This window comes from Equus caballus, chromosome 29, assembly GCF_041296265.1.
Source record: "Equus caballus isolate H_3958 breed thoroughbred chromosome 29, TB-T2T, whole genome shotgun sequence".
NCBI classification, from domain to species: domain Eukaryota; kingdom Metazoa; phylum Chordata; class Mammalia; order Perissodactyla; family Equidae; genus Equus; species Equus caballus.
Window position 1 is genome coordinate 44,631,317 of NC_091712.1, and position 18,492 is coordinate 44,649,808.

General features: G+C 43.4%; 1 protein-coding gene, 1 non-coding gene and 1 pseudogene across 27 annotated transcripts in view; all 3 read left to right on the top strand.

Annotated features, from left to right (window-relative positions):
• Positions 1 to 18,492, top strand: part of DIP2C (disco interacting protein 2 homolog C) — a 469,662-nt gene that overhangs the window by 430,220 nt on the left and 20,950 nt on the right. For 10 of the 26 annotated variants that reach the window (XM_023631967.2, XM_070254985.1, XM_070254986.1 and 7 more), the window contains 2 exons: positions 4,342 to 4,371; positions 5,828 to 5,889. In XM_023631967.2, coding sequence (XP_023487735.1) covers positions 4,342 to 4,371; positions 5,828 to 5,889 — 92 coding nt within the window. Of the gene's footprint in view, positions 1 to 4,341; positions 4,372 to 5,827; positions 5,890 to 8,328; positions 12,015 to 13,584; positions 15,625 to 18,492 lie in introns of those variants that run through there. The other 16 variants (XM_023631969.2, XM_023631970.2, XM_070254990.1 and 13 more) reach the window with 5 other exon arrangements.
• On the top strand, positions 1,024 to 1,130 carry LOC111771263 (U6 spliceosomal RNA). The gene has a single exon (XR_002805008.1). It is a non-coding gene; the product is annotated as a U6 spliceosomal RNA (small nuclear RNA).
• LOC111771184 (large ribosomal subunit protein eL32 pseudogene) lies at positions 15,041 to 15,624 on the top strand (annotated as a pseudogene).

Below are 18,492 nucleotides of genomic sequence, written 5' to 3' on the forward strand. Positions count from 1 at the left end.
AGCAATGAACAACCAGAAAATGAAATTTGAAAAATCAGTGCCATTTACAGTAATATCAAAATGCCACAAGTAATTAAGAATAAATATAATGAAAGGTATTACACTAAAAATCACAAAGCGTTGCTGAGAGAAATTAAAGAAATCCTAAGGAAGGAATTTGCCATATTGATGGAGTGGAAGAGTCAGTATTTTTAAGATGACTTTTTTCCTCCAAATTGATCCATAGATACAATGCAATCTCAATCAAAATCACAGCAGGCCTTCCTGAAGAAATTGACAAGATGATTCTGAAGTTGTTTGGAATTGCAAAGGAAGTAGAATAACCAGTCTTGTAAAAGAACAATGTTGAAGGGCTTAGGCTACCTCATTTCCAGACTCGCTATAAAGCTACAGTAATCAACACAATGTGATATTGGCATGAAGAGAGAGCAATAGAGGGGGGAAAAAAAAAGGAAAAGAATCCGGAAATTGATCCACCATGGCACCAAGACCATTCAATAGGGAAAGATAAAGTTTTTTGACCAATAGTTTTGGAACAACTGAAGATTAAATGGAAATTAACCTCTATCCCTTCTCGTACGATATGCAAAAGTGATTTCTAGATGGATCATAGACCTAAATGTCTATGATAAAACTTCTACAATAAAGCTCCCAGCTGAAACTATAACATCTTCATGACTTCAGGATATGTGAAGATTTCTTAGGACACAAAAAGCACTAACCATAAAAAAATATTATAAACTGGACTTCAACAAAGTTAAGTTTAATTAATACGTTTAAGAAGATTAATAGAAAAATTACACACCAGGAAAACATGTTTGTAATAATATATCTGACAAAGGAGTTCTAGCCAGAATATAACAAACCATAAACCAACAATAGAAAGAAAACCTCATGAAAAAATATGGACAAAAGACTTGAATGGGCGCTTCACAAAAGAAGATATACAAGTGACCAATAAGTGCATGAAATGATACTCAACATCGTTAATCATCAGGAAAATGCTAATTAAAATGACTTGGTGTGCTTGCTTCAGCAGCATATATACTAAAATTAGAACGATGCAGAGAAAATCAGCATGGCCCCTGCACAAGGATGATGTGCAAATTCGTGAAGTGTTCCATGTTTTGCACGGTTCCCAAAGGTCCTTCCACCCTTTGCTCATTAGCTCCAAGGAAATGATATGAGTGAAAGCACAGCACGTGGTACCCAATGTTGAAATTGTGGTTTTCGCTACAAAAAAAATTACATGGTGATTCAATTTCTCACCTTCTAGAATAACTACAATCAAAAGGCTGACAATACTAAACGTCAACAAGAATTTGGAGCCCTAAACCCCTAATTCATTACTGGTTTAGAGAGCGATTAAAGTTTCTTATAAAGTTAAATGCATTTCAGCTCTATGAACCAGCGTGTCTAGATATGTACTCAAAAGAAATTTAAACATGTCTACAAACATATTTGTATTAAGAATGTTTATAGCAGCATTTTCATGATAGCCCCAAACTAGAAATAACCCAAATGTTCAACAACAGCAGGATGGATAGATAGATTATGGTATATACATACAATATAATACTTCTCAGAATTTAAAGGAACAAGCTACGGATACAAACAACATGGATGGATTCCAAAAGCATTATGTTTAGTGAAAGGAGCCAGACACAAAAGAATTCCATTTACATGAAGCCCAAGAATAGGTTAAACTAATCTATGGTGTTAAAAAGTTGTAGCCTTTTGGCGGTTATGGGGATTCATTGACCCAGTACCTGGGGTAAAAGAATTTTTATATGCTGTTTGGGGTGTTAGTTACATGGGTGTATACAATTGTCAAAATTCACCTCACTGACACTTAAAACCTGTGCATTTCATTGTATGTAAATTATACCTCAATTAAAATGTTGAAAAGATTGTCGTTAATGCACAGATCTGCTAGGTGGGCAAAGAACATGGCTTGGGGTCATGCAGGCAGTAACACTGCTTAAAGTTCACCTACTGAAATGGCCCAGTGATGACCCCTGTGCCACGGCCAAACACTGCAGCGTAGATGCCGGGAATCCACTCCTGCGGAAACTGGCTCCCACGATCTTCCTTGACTCCTCAGACACCCAGCACGGTAGATGTACCCAACATCAGTACTTTGAAATTGTCTTTATTTTGTACATTTCTACTTAGAATTCGTCACTTACGCTTAAGGAGCCATGTGCTAACATTAGACAGTACTGGTACTGTACTATGTGAATCACTGGCTAGTAACAGCGCCACTTGGCTCAAGTGTTAGAGTAAGTGCTGTGCTGGATTTTCTGTGCTGTGTTTGGGATGTGAGTCTGTGTATCCACAGCTGAGATTTAGATATAACTCACTTGTTCGATAAGGACTTATGACCTAACTGATATGGTACTTTTATACCAATAAGGAAACATGATTTCTTAGTATACGTATGTCCATATATAACTTATTATTATACAATGGAACTTTAAAGTTCATCCTCTTTTCAGATTTATATAACTTGCAATTGCAAATGTGTTTTGTCTTCATTTCTGATAAGCAGTGGTTGGAATGGGTAACTTTGCTTTCCTACTGGTCCTTTCTGCAAGTATTTGATGATCCTTAAATACTTGGGAGCATTTCCATGCACTAGGGATGTCTTTAGTTAAAGGAACTCCAGTTTGCATTCTTTGGCAAAGTGAAGATTTTGTTAGATATGCACTCCCTATATGTATCTTGAAATCTCATATTTTTGTACCTGAGAGTTTTTGAAATTTGAGAACACCTATGTGTTAACTCTTTATTTCCTCCTTCATGTCCCTATGAACACAGCAGACCAGTCTTGCTCCAGATGCTGTGTGTTGTCTCCTCCAAGCATCTGCAAGATAGGAAATGTAGCTCCCAGTCATACATATTTCTTTTTCTGAGATGCTACTTTGAGCCATTATAACAAAATTTATGAATTAGAATAATTTAGAACATTGGCTTATTTTTGTTCCTGTTAATATTTGGGATTCAAGGAATCATGAAGGAAATTATTCAAATCATTGCATTCAGCTTGAATGGATCCATTAAAAGTCCTGTGTGCCTTCAGAGTGCACACACTGTTACTAAGCCTATTCTTCCCTTTCTTCAAGTCCTGCCTCAGTTTTCTAAAGATACAGATACTGAGAGAAAGCAGTAGCCATGATTACCATCATAAAGGAAGTAACAGAGACAAGGGTGGAATAATAACGTTACAATCTGGAACCTTAGCTTTTTGATAGACTCACCTCCAAGTTGAGTGGTGGTAGTTTTTCAGTCTGGTTTCGTTTATTACCAAATTGCAGCCCCAGGAAACCCAGTTAAGAACTCTCTTTTTATTGCTGCCTTGGTCATCTCTGGAGTCCACCTACTAATGTGATCGTAGAGAGTGGGGCTGGCAGTAGGCCATACGCACACAGCAGCTGTGCATCACTCCAGGTGCCCATAAGATTTTTTTTTGTACATTTCTGGGAATATTTGGACAAGATACCTCAGCCACCTAGGGAAAATACGTTGCATCAAGGGAGCTTGCCCGAGTTGCTTTCTAGAGTCTTTCTGCGATTCCAGGTAGATAATTTAACAGGGGTGGAAGTGGGTAGCAGAACCATGGGAGATGAGACGAAAACAGGAGGGAGTGTCTTTGGGGACAGCAGCTGTGAGGATTGACATAGGATGCTCACTAGAGTGGAAATCCCTCACCAGAATGCTGAGCTAGACCATATTTGATCCCCATGTTTGGCTCCTTCATGCTTCGGACGTACTTTGGCCCCTTTCTTGTGTCTCATCTTGTATATGAGTAGGGTCAGGCACCCAGATTTTAGATGTGGAAGCTTCCAGGCTCCCCTCCCTTATCATACTAGGAGACTTGGAGCTACTTCAGTGAGGAACACTTGATAGATTTGCCAATAAAATTCATACTCCCCAATTCCCTCAGAAAAGAAACTTTAAAAAACAGTACCATAAAATTGAACTATCCGGTAATACCATTGACCTCACATATTAAAATAATTGCTCAGGTCTGTGTGTCCAGGCCTGGTCATCTATTACTCTCTTCTGTTGCTCTATGGAAATGTTGACATCTTTTTAAGATTTTTTTAGCCTTTAATGGTACAGTGATTGATTTTAACAATTTCCATATTTGACATTGTTTTTGATCTTCTTTTTACTTTGTTTCCTGCTTTTTGCATTCTCCTCCCTGCCCCTCCTTTTCTTCATCCCATTTTTAATTGTTGGGTTGTTTTGTTTATGTGTCTGTGTGTCATTTATTTTTGGTTTCTTTTGGTCTGGTGTCTTCTCCTTTCTTCTGTTCCCTACCTCCTGCTGCTGTAGCCCCACAGGCTGTGGAAGCTGGCCGAGCAGGTAGGGGATTTTCCTCTTCATCCTCACTGGTGCCTCCCTACTACCTCTGTCTTGACAGCTTCCAGCAGTGGACAGACTAGAAGTTGAGTGCAGAGATTGACTAGGGGTTTATAGACCCTGTGGTCAAGAGGACTGAGGGCCAGCGGAATGTCCTTTCTCAGATCTCTTCAAACGTTTCACACTTATGACAGACGCTGGACTTCCATTGTACATGATCAGTGGTTTCTTGGCCAGTTTGGGGTCATCTTGTTTTACTTCATTTTCCACTTTTAGTGACCTGTTTTCTGATTTATTTTTTAATTGGCCTTCTATGGTTATGTGTTTGCATTACTCAGCACATCAAACCACTTCTCCACTCAGCGCTGGTCTGTAACACAGCTCCACGCAAGTCGTAGGTTAGAAAGAATGTTCTTTGCATTATACATAGCATAAGCTCCCACCTGGAGGCTGATTGCATGTGCTTTCTCTGTCTTGGTGGTGAGATACCAATGACCAGAGCTGTTGAGTAGGATATTATGTTTTAATGAGGTGTCTTTATTTTTATCTTTTTCTTACATTTAAACATGCCTTTGGTACAAGATAAAGATTCTCTCCTGAAGAGTTTTAGTGTAGTTCTTCAAATAAATTCTGAGGGGCTCCCTTGTTTTTTGGCAAATTTGTTTTTAGGTTCCATCTTTTCCTACACAAGGTATTGCATTGCCTTCCCAAGAAATGTATGCAGAATTTTGGTTTGTAAGGTGGCTTTAATGATGTTGTTCTTACATGGACAGAGATCACTGGTCAGAAGTCAACTCAGCATATGTTGTGAAGAGATCTATGGTGCCAAAATCAGATTTCTGGACCCCCATGTTACACAAATAGTCAGATAGCTCAGACCGCAAAGTGCTGCCCTCTGACCTGAGACACACACAAAGCCTCTGTGACCTGCGTCACAGCAAGGACATCCTCCCTCGGCCAGCGGAAGCCAGGCCAAGTAGGACTAAAAGGACAAGATAATTGTCTTTTTTCTCTTCCTCCTCAATCTGTCAGCTCAGGTCACATGTTCTGCTTCAGTATCTTGAGTCTAAAAATAGACCTTTTTGGATAGATAGAATAAAATTTCTCAGCAAATGATGCTTGATCCTTGACAGCCTGCTTTTGCCAGCCAGACGTAGTCGCAGCAGCTCCAGCCTTCTTTTATTTGGCAAGACGTGTCGCATGCCTCTTTTCTTTTTATCAGTGGGATTGACAGTCAAGCCATGTGCAAGTCCAGGATTATCCTAATAAGATGCTCCTGTTGGGATTTAGGTTATCAAATTGAAAGTTAACCAGAATCATGGAGAGGGTGGTTTAGTGCTTTTAGTTTTTGTTTAGTTTCATATTTTTACCAAAGAAATGCTTACCAGCTGGTGGGAGGCACAGACCTGCATTCCTGCCCTGCAGACATGGGTTAACCGCACTGTGTCCTTGCTTGCAGGGGACCTCGGGACCTGACCCCACCACTGTCTACGTTGACATGAGAGCTCTAAGACACGACAGGTACGGTACTTGTGGTTCTGTTCTCTGGGCTCCTGGGCACACAGGTACCCTCCAGCAAAGGAGGAGCCGTGCTTATCTGCTCCAGGCGGTTATCTTGCAAATAAGTGTGGAGTTGGGCATGTTGGTGGACCTGTAGCATCTCTCCACCTTCTGTTTTGTTAACATGCCCAATAGAGCAATCAAGGCTGTGTTTTGAGAGGCAGTGAAAACTGTTGTGACATAGCGGTGTGTTGCTGTTTCTAATAGTCTGACCAGAAGCACCTGGTTGTTTTCCTTGGCCATTTTAGTCAGGCACACTTTGCACCTCGTAAAATATCAACACTCTGCCCACATTTCTTTACATGAATTGAAATTTTGTCAAGGCATTTCCATGAAAAACTAAAATAATAGTGAGGTTGCCTTTTTTGTGCAGCTTCCTTGAGCAAGATTGAAAAGTGGTATTATTGGTGAGTGTTTGTAATTTCGTGTCAGGGGAGAGAAGGGGCAGAGGTGGAAGCAAGATGAGAAGCCTTTAGAGGGATTTCTGCCCCAATGAGGAGGACCTATTAAAATGCCTAAGTGGGAGAGAATTTTATTGTTTTTCTATAGACTTTCCCCATTGAATAGATTACTCCTGTTCAGTAACTATGGAGACACCCTTTCATTGTTGTTTATAGGATGTGACTAGTAATAAAGCGAGGTGTCTCCTTTCCTAAATTACTAGCAGATGCTCAATGAATGTGTTGCTATGGCCAGTTACTGTGGTACTCACTTTGCATTTTCTCAGTCGCTTACCTGCCGACATGTGTCATTGTGCCCTACAAAGCGTGGACAAATGGAACAAGAGGGTTGTAGAGCTAGTAGGGGGAGTAAAATGCAGAGACCCAACCCCGGCCCGGCTGAGCCGATGGCCTGAGTGTCTTCTTCAGTGACACTGAATCCATGTGTGAATGTGTTGGGGGGCAGGGTTCTGAAGGCTGAGGAGGGGTCCAGGTGGGCTATGCACTCTCCTGCCAGCCTGGGGAATACCATCTACATGCACACGAAGGTTCAACATGGCACTTGTGCCCCAGCGGCCATCTGGCCATGTCTGGTTAGCATGATTTGGGAGTAATACTGGCCTCGGGGCTGGAGGCCAGGGATGCAGCTCAGCATCAGACAGGGCACAGGACACCCTCCCCCCCAACAATGACCAAAATGCCAATAGTGCTGAGATTGAGAAACCCTGCATACACCTAGTCCTCTCTCACTTGGAGGTTGTCTGCCTGGCCCCTGCAGCCCTCATTTTAGACTCTACTGTTCAAAGAGAATCACAGAAGGTTAGAGCCCATCTGGTGGGAGCCCCTCCTGGGAGGCTGAGGGCAGAGAGCATGGCTGGCCCACCAAGAACACACCAGCTGCACAGTAGCAAAGTCCCATGGAGAACATTTCCAGAAGTCAAAAACTTAGTTCGAAGATGTTAAGTAACTTGTTCTAAGGGCAGACGTAGTTCCAAGTATAACTTATGGGCTTAAACAAATCTACTTTACACCCTATAAAAGTTATTTGAAAATGTTAATTTTATAACTTCAAAAACGGAACAATAGCTCATCAAAGAATCTCTGTTTGAGTAACATTTATGCAGTTCTGTCTATGCCCTGCACTTGACACACATGAAGAAACAGGACAGTTTATCTCATTTTGTGTTACCAGTGTCCTGGACTATCAGAGATGGCAGAGAGTGGAGACATGGGGGTGTACTGGACTATTGGGAATGGCAGAGTGTGGGGACATGGGGACGTCCCAGTTTGTTGGGGACGGCAGAGAGTGGGCAAGTGGGGATGTCCTGGACTGTCAGAGATGGCGGAGAGCAGAGACTTGGGGATTTTCTTTCCTGGAAAAGGACAGAAATCTCAAGAACTCATTTCTAACAAGTTTGTGACCTACTTTTTCACTGTCTTCTCTGTGGCAAATCTTCCTATCGAGAAAATCTATGATTTAGGAAAAGTGTAATGAAATTGGAACCAGTACAGTGTATGATGGTAATAAAGGTTCAATAAGAGATCAATATCATTGTTCAAGAAAGAGCCCAGAGGGGCTGACCTGGTGACATAGCAGTTGGGTTCATGTGCTCTGCTTCAGCAGGGCCCAGGGTTTGCCAGTTCAGGTCCTGGGCACAGATCTACACACCGTTTGTCAAGCCATGCTGTGGTAGGCACCCACACATAAAATAGAGGAAGGTGGGCACAGATATTAGCTCAGGGCCAATCTTCCTCAACAAAAAGAGGAGGTTGGCAGTGGATGTTAGCTCAGGGCTAATCTTCCTCCAAAAAAAAAAAAAAATGCCCAGAAGCCTGAGTCCTAGTAAAAGTTTCTTGATGATTTACTAATTCTTTGACCTTGGCAAGTTCATAATCCTTTTAAGTCACACTTTGTCCTAATCTGCAAAATAATCTCTAATACATACTTTTCCCTGACTAGGTTGTCCAAAATGGAAGTAAAAGTGCTTTGTGACCTGGAAATTGCTGTGCAGTTATGTGTTATTAAAGATAGCCATTGGGGGGCCAGCCCTGTGGCACAGTGGTTAAGTTCGTGTGCTCTGCTTTGGTGGCCTGGGATTCACCAGTTCGGATCCTGGGCACAAACCTACACACCACTCATCAAGCCATGCTGACGTGGCACCCCACAAAGAAGAACCAGAAGGACTTACAACTAGGATATACAACTATGTACTGGGGCTTTGGGGAGAAAAAAAGAAAAAAGAGGAAGATTGACAACAGATGTTAGCTCAGGACCAATTCTCCTCGCAAAAAAAAAAAAAAACCTAGCCATGGGTAATATCATTGATCTTTCCAATTAATGGTGATGTTGATTAGCATCAGAGTGATCAGGACACATCAGACACCCCCCTTCCTCCGTCCCCCCATCCCAGCCACTCAGAGAAAGTCTTCAGAATCGTGTCTGTACCCTTGTCGACCCCCTGGTTCGGTCACCCCCCTCCACCCCAGGAGCGCTCTCCCAGACTCGAACCTCATATTCCCAGTTCTCTCTCCTGTGTCAGAGGACAGATGTGCCTGGGAGCTGAGGGGAGCACATCAGACACCGGAATGTTTGTACTGGACTTACCTCCTCTTCATCTTCTTCAGCGTTTGACTTACAAAAGGCACAGCAGAACCCTGCCTGGAACATGATGTGGCAATTCCTTCAACATGGTTCCTGTCCAGAACTTCCCAGTCACCAACCGGGAGCCTCCTCTTCCCTTGGATGCTCTCCCTTTTTCTGTGTTCAGGACCATCATTAGAGGCATGGTCCTTTCACCTGGCTGGCTGGGTCGCTGGCTGTGGTGCTGCTCAGGCTGAGGTCCTGCCCAGGGCTGGGTCGTCATCCCTTCTGTCCTGCTGGGCTGCCCTCTGAAGGTGACAGAGCCTCAAGGAACCTCCATCTTTGCCTTACCTGTTAGTTTCTCCTCCTTACCTTCCTGCCCACACCCAGCTAAGCTCTTCCCGCCCTGTGAGCCTTGCCCCTGTGCCTCTCCTGTTTCTGCATCTTCTCTCCTATCTGTTGAAATTATCCTCGTGCTCAAGCCCAGCTCAAATACCATCTTCTCTGAATATTCCCTGGTGGAAATATCTAGCTTGAAGTCTCCAGCATCACTTCTGACCTTGGTGAACACGTCAAATGTACCTTATGCTGCAGCTGATGTGGCATAGAGGCTCTGGGGTCTGACCAATCAGGGTTCAAATCTCCTTCCTCCTCTGTCCTTGGACAAGCTCCATGACCTCGGTTTCCTGTGCTCAGAATGGGTGCAGTAAAACCAGCCTCCCAGGGGACCCATGAGGACTAAATAAGAGGTGCCATGAGGTGCCAGCAGGGGTGGAAGCTGATGCTGAGAGTGAGTTGGGCAGAGGGCTATCATTCCCTCAGGGAGGTGATGGTCTTCCCCACAGAGAACTCACCTCTTCTGTCCCACGGCACCAGGTGCTTCCCCCAGAGAGAGCGACCCAGGGGACAGAAGGAAAGCCCCAGCTGAGAGGCCGGCAAAACAGGAGAGCCTTTAAAAACGTTGACTTGTCTCTTTCTTGTCACTATGTCCATTAAAAACGTGGGGCTGTTGTCCTTCTCACTTCAGCTGTGTTGAGTCAGTCACAGGATTAATGACTCCCTGTTGCTTTAGGACATTCACCGGGGAGCCCCAAGGCACCTGCCCAGTTATCACTTAATTAACCTTGAGGTTAACTTGTCAGTAGGTGTGTGCAGTTTCCCTGAGAAAGAGAGCCTCCGTGTGTGTGTGTGCGTGCACGCATTGGTGTGAGAGAGACAGACAGATGACAGAGAGGAATGGCTTGGTGGAGGCCTGTGGTCAAATAGGTTTCCCAAATTGTTTTGAGTGTTGCTTGATTTTCTCCCTCTGTTTAATACCCATTTTTCCTCAGAACCACAGTGTTTGGGTTTGGTTGTCTGCTGTAGCAGGCCTCCGTGGAGAACGTTCCTGCCTCAGCCAAGGAAGGTGCTTATTCTCCTGCCCTTAGAATAAATTTACTTCCTACATGCCCTCAGGGGAAATGATGAAATTGTTCTGAGACTGTTTGGAAGTGACTGTCAGTTTTTAAAACGTTCTTTATAATGTATTCATTTAAGATGAATTCACAGTCTGTCATTGACTTCTAATTTGATCATTCCTGAAGCTCTTGAATTTTCCAGACTTGACCTAGGAAAGAAAAAAATTTTCTTCTGCATTTAAAGAAATCGTTTTAGGAGTTAAAACTTATGAGTGCGACGTTAGCGTGAAGGCCTGGAGGGACAGCTTTCTTAGCTTCCTTGCTCCTTCTGACCTGGAGTCATCATTAAAGTCTCAGACAAACCTGGATAGAGAATTAATTCCTGCTCAGTGGTTAGCGGAGTATAAAGATCCCGAGAGAGTCGTGGGCGTAGGAGGAAAGCTCATCTGTGGACTTGTGATTTACTCAGCGGGGGCAGGAGAATGAGATGACGGCAAAGCAGCTAAAACAGGGCCCTGCTCTTGATCAGTTCCTGGTGCACGTGTGTGCAAGTGTTTGCGTTGGCACGAGTGTGAGTGTGTCATTCATGTATTTGTGGGTGCATGTGAAAGGATTCCCTGGGAGGGTGCTTGAGTCTCCATCTCATCTTTGGTTGGTTCATGGTGGCCCCTTGTCTTAGTGGACCTGAGGCAGGACCTTCAGGGGAGTTTGCACTAATTATTATTATTACTTGTACTTATCACTGAATCTTTCTACCATCAACTTCTAATTCCCTATAATATGGTCCTTAGAGGACTGTCCCCCAAGTACGTGGGGCAGCCTCACTGCTCTGATGGGCAGCAGCCTCGCCAGCCTTCTGGGGCTCTATCAGACGGTGCTCCACTGTTAGTGATGGCCAGTTTTTTCGCAAGTGGGTGGTCAGGTCCATCTTCCTCGTCTGTCTCGTCTAGAAGCTCTGCTGAAAGCTGTCCAACATGGGGGACCCTGCTGGCATTTGAAATACTGGTGGTATAACTTTCAGCATCACAGCCACACGCAGCTGTCACAGTATGACCACTGACAGACAGGTGGTGTGGTTCCCTGACCAGAAACAAAACCAGGCCGTCCGGTGTGAGCCTGAATCTTAACCACTAGACTGGCCATCATCTGCATATAAACATGACGTAATGAATGCCATCTAAAAACAAAACGGAAACAAAGAAACCCTTCTTTGACCCTCCTCACCAGCTACCCCATATCTCTGCTCCCTTGATAACAAAGCCCCTTCAGAGGGTTGCCCTACTCTCCTCCCATGTCTCACAAAGTTTCAAGCCTTGTGTCCCCACTGGGCACTGAAGCCTTCAAGGTCACCCATGGTGTCCATCTTTTCAGCCCACAGACCTCATCCACGCCCACAGGTCACTCCTGCCTAGAGCCCTTTCTCCTCTGTGTGTAGAGACGACACACTGATGGCTCTTTCCCAGTGTCTTGCTTCATCCTCCCCTTCCCAGCCTGGTTTTGAATGATGCGGTGATATTTTTTAATCCCTTCTACAATTCAGAAATTTGATGAGTTTTGATTAAATGTTCCTTATTTGCTGGAATATATTGGGTTCTTCTGAGAAATTGTTCTCTCTTTTTCAGTAAAGATCAAATTCAGTTTGATCTTTAAATAAATAAAAGTAAAAAATAACATATTGACCAGATAGTTTCTGTTATACCAGTTTCTTCATTAACGTTTATCCAAAAGACCCCCATCAAATCCTCCTAATTAAGGTTGCAGATAAAATACAGCACAGCCAGTTAAATTTGGATTTCAGATAAATGAGGAATAATTTTTTTAGTATAAGTATGTCCCAAATATGCATGAGATATACTTAAAAATTCTTTGTTGTTTATCTGAAATTCACATTGAACCAGGCATCCTGTATTTTTATCTGCTAAATCTGGCCACCCTGTTCCAAAATCAGACATCAGTTCTCCCAGTCATTATTGTTACTGGTCCCTTGTGTTCTCTGACGCTAGAGGGCTTTGATTCACATGAGGCTTGTTCCCTGGGGGCATCTCCCACTGTGATTGCTGCCTCATACATATTAGAATTCCTCTTTCTAGACAAAGTGTGTAACTAGCCTCTTGATTCCTCATTGTGAGATATGCACTTCTGTGGCCGGACTGACCAGAGCCTTCCTGGACACGTGTTGGGTGTGCGGTTCCTGCCAGCTTTTAGGCGGGGTGCACCTCCCATCGCAGCCCGCAGGTTGAGATCATTTGCAGGAGGTGGGACAGGATGGTGTTGTGGTGCAGTTTAAGATGGAGAAGCATGGGTTGAGCTAAAGGAATCCTCTAGTGCATGATGCGGAGGCACAGGAGAGCCTGAGGTCTGCGTGGTCGGAACTCAGCCTGCAGGAAAAGAAAGGGTCCACCAGGTCATCTTTTGTGCACCAGCATATTGCATTTTTAATTATATGGCCAATAGTGTCACGAGGAGTTAGGATCATGAAAAACACAGGTCTGTGAAAGCTGCCTTCCTTCCAGACTGGCCTGCTCATTCACGTTTTTTTTTTGTTGTCTTTTGGGTTGTTTTTTTAAGATTTTATTTTTTTCCTTTCTCTCCCCAAAGCCCGCTGGTACATAGTTGTATATTCTTAGTTGTGGATCCCTCCAGTTGTGGCATGTGGGACGCCACCTCAGCATGGCTTGATGAGCAGTGCCATGTCTGTGCCCAGGATCCAAACTGGTGAAACCCTGGGCCACCACAGCAGAGCGTATGAACTTAACCACTCAGCCACGGGGCCAGCCCCTCGTTCACATTTTATCTTCATATCCTTATAAGTTCTTCTCTCACTGTTGACAAAATAACCACCATGACAAAATCCTCAGATTCCATTTTGTTGTAGAATCTTAGTGTTTTTCATTTATCAATGTAAATCCAAGGACCATTTCATAAGTTTTTGCATGTGGCTGTTATATGTAAGTCAATCTGTCATTAAAATGAAAATTATTTTAAAAGAAATGAATCCTAGATAGTTTTCCCTTGAAGTGAAGCATCTTTTTGGTTAAATAACTTACTCTTTTAGAGCCCTTTTTGTGGAGAAAGAGCTTACGCCTCAGCAGATGGGGACAGAGCTTAGGGCTGAGAGTGTGACACAGGTCACAAAATGATGGCTCAGATTCTGCCTTGTTTGGCTTTATTCATGGTCTGCATGTTGAAGTTACATGCAACTTTCTCCTTCACCTCATTCTTCTCTACCATTTCACAGGAGAACTACAAGCTAAAGAAAAAGGCCTGCCAATATTTTAAGTGGCGTTCTCTTTCATTATTGTATGCTGGAATGTTCTGCCAAAGGGACCAAAGAATTAACAAGCTCAGAAACAAAACCCAGAGGGGCAGCTGGACTGATGGGCCTCCAGAGAGAATCCCACGAGAAGGACACAACTTGCTCTATGTAGCAGTCCCACTGAGGACCTGGTCCTAGTGATGAGGAAAGATCAGAGAACCCCAAAATGATGTCTAAATAATGTGAACTTTTTTTAATTTTAGTAAAATACGGATTCATAGAATTTACCATTTTAACCACTTTTCAGCATAGAATTCAATGGCGTTAAGTACATTCACATTGTTCACATTGCAACCATCACTGCCATCATCCCCAGAAGTGTCCTATCTTCCCAAACTGAAGTTCTGTCCCCATTAACACTGACGCCCCATCCTCCTCCCCCAGCCCCTGGCAACCACCACTCTACCTCTGTCTCTATGAATCTGACCACCTAAGTATCTCAAGAGTGGAAACATACAGTGTTTGTCCTTTTGTAATTGGCTTATTTCACTGAGCATAATATTCTTAACGTCCATCCATGTCTTAACGTGTGTCAAAATTTCCTTTTTTAAGGCTGAATAATGTTCCATTTTATGCATATACCACATTTTGTTTTTCCATTCACCCATTGATGAACACTTGGGTTGTTTCCACCTTTTGGCTATTGTGAGTAATGCTGCTATGAACATGGGTGTACAAATATCTCTTCTGGACCCCGCTTTCAGTTCTTTTGGGTATATCCCCAGAAGTGGGATTGCTAGCTCATATGATAGTTCTATTTTTAATTTTTTGAGGAACCTCCATAGTGCTTTCCATGGCAGCTGCACTATTTTGCATTCCCACCAGCAGTGCACAAGGATTCCAAATCCTATGCATCCTTACCAACACTTGTAGTTTTCTGTTATTTTGGTAGCAGCCATCCTCATGGGTATGAGGTGCTATCTCCTTGTAGTTTTGATTTGCATTTCCCTGATGACTAGTGATGTTGAGTGTCTTTTCATGTGCTTCTGGGTCATTTATACATCTTCTTTGGAGAAATGCCTATTCAGGCCCATTGCCCATGTTTTACTCGGGTTGCCTGGTTGTTGTTGGGTTATGGGAGTTCTCTGTATATTCTGGATATTAACTCCTGATCAGAGGTATGACCTGCAGATATTTCTTCCATTTGTGCGCTACCTTTTCACTCTGTGCACTTTGTCCTTTGAGGTTCATAAGGTTTTAATTTTGATGTAGTCCAATTTATCCATTGTTGGCTTTTGCTGCCTGTGCTTTTGGTGTCATATCTGAGAAATTTTTGCCAAATCCGATGTCATGAATCTTCCCTGTTCTCCCCTAACATTTTTACAGTTATAGCTCTTACCTTTAGATTTTTGATCCATTTTGAGTTAAACTATTTTAAATGGTATTTTTAAAAGGCAGGGGTGTATTCTTTGAAAAAGTCAATGTCATGCTCTTCCTCGGCGCTCCCTACGGAGGTGGCAGCCATCTACTTGGCATCATGGCTGCCCTCAGACCCCTTGCGAAGCCCAAGATCATCAAAAAGAGGACCAAGAAGTTCATTTGGCACCAGTCAGACCGATATGTCAAAATTAAGCGTAACTGGCGGAAACCCAGAGGCATTGACAATAGGGTGCGCAGAAGATTCAAGGGCCAGATCTTGATGCCCAACATTGGTCATGGGAGCAATAAGAAAATGAAGCACATGCTGCCCAGTGTCTTCCAGAAGTTCCTGGTCCACAATGTCAAGGGGCTTGAAGTGCTGGTGATGTGCAACAAATCGTACTGTGCTGAGATTGCTCACAACGTCTCCTCCAAGAACCACAAAGCCATCGTGGAGAAAGCAGCCCAGCTGGCCATCAGAATCACCAATCCCAATGCCAGGCTGCACAGTGAAGAAAACGAATAGATGACAGCTCGTGTGTGCATTGTATTTGTGTTAATAAAACCATGAAACTCTGCAAAAAAAAGAAAAGAAAAGAAAAAGTCAATGTCACAAAGACAAAAAAGTCTTTGGAAATGGTCCTCATTAATGGAAGCAAGAGAGATGTGGCAGCCAGATGCAAACCTGATGCTCAGCTGGCTTCTGTACTTGAGGAGGGTGCTGTAAAGGCCGTTATTGGCTAGTGGACACAATGGAAATATGGATGTAGATTAAAGTGTCTATCAATGTTAAGTTCCTAAAGTTGATAACTGCTCTGTGGTTACGTAAGAGAACATCCCTCCTCTTAGGAAATGCCCACTGAAATCCTTGCATGTAGAGGGTCATGATGGATTCAGCTCATCCTCAAATGGTTCAGAAAAAATTGTGTGTGAGACAGAGAGAGCACAAATGGCAAAGCAGATGGAGTGAGATATTAACAACAAGCGAATCTGGGTCAGGGATATTACAAGTGTTCTTTGTACTATTTTCATTTTTGTAAGTTTTCTATAATTTCAAAATTATTTTTCTTGTTTTTTTGTTGTGGTGGTTTTTTTTTGTTTTTGTTTTTGTTTTTGAGGAAGATTAGCCCTGAGCTAACATCTGCTGCCAATCCTCCTCTTTTTGCTGAGGAAAACTGGCCCTGAGCTAACATCTGTGCCCATCTTCCTCTACTTTATATGTGGGATGCCTACCACAGCATGGCTTGCCAAGCGGTGCCCTGTCCGCACCCGGGATCCAAACTGGCGAACCCCAGGCTGCCGAAACGGAACATGTGAACTTAACCGCTGTGCCACCACTCTGGCCCCTTTCAGAATTACTTTTTTTTTTTAAGGATTGGCACCTGGGCTAACAACTGTTGCCAATCTTTTTTTTTTTTTTTTCCCTGCTTTATTTCCCTAACCCCCTCCACCCCCCCTCCCCCCCACCCCCCCGGTACATAGTTGTATATCTTAGTTGCAGGTCCTTCTAGTTGTGGGATGTGGGATGCCACCTCAATGTGGCCTGACGAGCGGTGCCATGTCTGCGCCCAGGATCCGAACCCTGGGCCACCGCAGCAGAGCGCGTGAACTTAACCACTCGGCCACTGAGCCGGCCCCTACTTTTGAATAGAAATTTAGTTAAAAGAACAATGTTTATAAATGTATCACATCTAGAAATTATTTTTCATGTCTTTCTGTTCTCACTCAAAAAGAGAAAAGAGGTCTACGTTGGTTAAGACCTTATGGTGGGAAGTAACAGAAACCAGTTAGAACTATTTTGGCAGACACAATTGATGTAGAAGGGGAGAGAGGTATCTGACGGAATCTGAAGGTAGAAATGAGCCTACTGTCAGGAGGGACTAGAAGCAAAATCCAGGAGAGCCTCAGGAACTTTTTATCACCCTGGCTCTTCTCTGTACTTGGTCTGTCCAAAATTCCCCACAGGTTGGTCCACTCTGTTTGTATTCAGTCCACCTGGGAGGATATGCCAGCCCGCATTGCCACAAGCCAGCATATCCTTGCCACAAGTCCATGTGCCTGGGACATGAGCTTGGCCACCCAGTGGCAGGACACTTGACCCTCCAGGAGGCCCATGTGGATGTGCACAGTGACATCCTTCCCAAGAGGACAGTGTGGGAAGGGGTTGGGGAGTGACACTAAGTGAGATACCTGACAGACAAAGGGCCTCCCCAGGAGATCAAGGTCAGCATGGACAGTGATGAGTCAAGTGGAGAGCATAGAGCCTCGACAAGATGTGACAAGAGGGGCTTCACCTTGTGGTCTTCCTCCCAAACCCATAATCCCAGTCTAGCCATCAGAAAACATCAGATAAATCCCAGCTGAGGGGCATCCTACAAAACACCTCGCCAGATCCCCTCAAAACTGTCAAGGTCATCACAAACAGAACAAGTGAGAAACTGCCACAGCCCAGAGGAGCTGAGGAGACCTGACCACTGAATGTCATGCGAGATGCAGAAGAAGGTCATCAGAAAGCTTCAGAAATACGCCTGACATTTGGACTGGAATTAACAATAACATCTGTTTTGGCTCATTGACTGTAACAAGCATATCATACTAACAGAAGGTGTTTGTGTGCAATAAGATAGTGGTTATTACCAGGGAGATAAGAAGTCTACACTGTCTGCTCAGATTTTCTGTGAATCTAAAACTGTTCTCAAAATAAAGTCTAGAGGCATACCTGGTTTTACTGTGCTTCGCTTTATTGTGCTTTGCAGATACTATGTTTTTTACAGATTGAAGGTTCGTGGCAACTCTGCATCAAGCAAGTCTATTGGCGCCATTTTCCAACAGCATTTGCTAACTTCGTGTCTCTGTATCACATTTTAGTAATTCTCACAATATTTCAGAGTGTTTCCTTATTATTATATTTGTTGTGGTGATCTGTTATCACTCATCTTTGATGTCACTATTGTTATTGTTTTGGGGTACCACAAACCGCACCCATATAAGATGGAGAACTTAATCGATAAATGTTGTGTGTTCTTGACTGCTCCACCGACCAGCCATTCCCCCAGCTCTCTCTCTCTCCTTAGACCTCCCTATTCCAGCACACAACAATATTGAAACTAGGCCACTGAATAACCCTACAATCACCTCTAAGTGTTCGAGTGAAGGGAAGAGTCACATGTCTCTCAGTTTAAGTCAAAAGTTAGAAATGATTAAGTATGATGAAGACAGCATGTCAAAAGACAACATAGGCCAAAAGCTAGGCCTCTTGTGCCAAACAATTAGCCAAGTTGTGAATGCAAAGGAAAAGTTCTGGAAGGAAATTAAAAGTCCTACTCCAGTGAACACACTAATGATAAGGAAGTGAAGCAGCTTATTGCTGATATGGAGAAAGTTTTAGTGGTTTGGATAGAAGATCAAACATTCCCTTAAGCCACAGCCTAATCCAGAGCAAGGCCCTAACTCTCTTCAATTCTGTGAAGG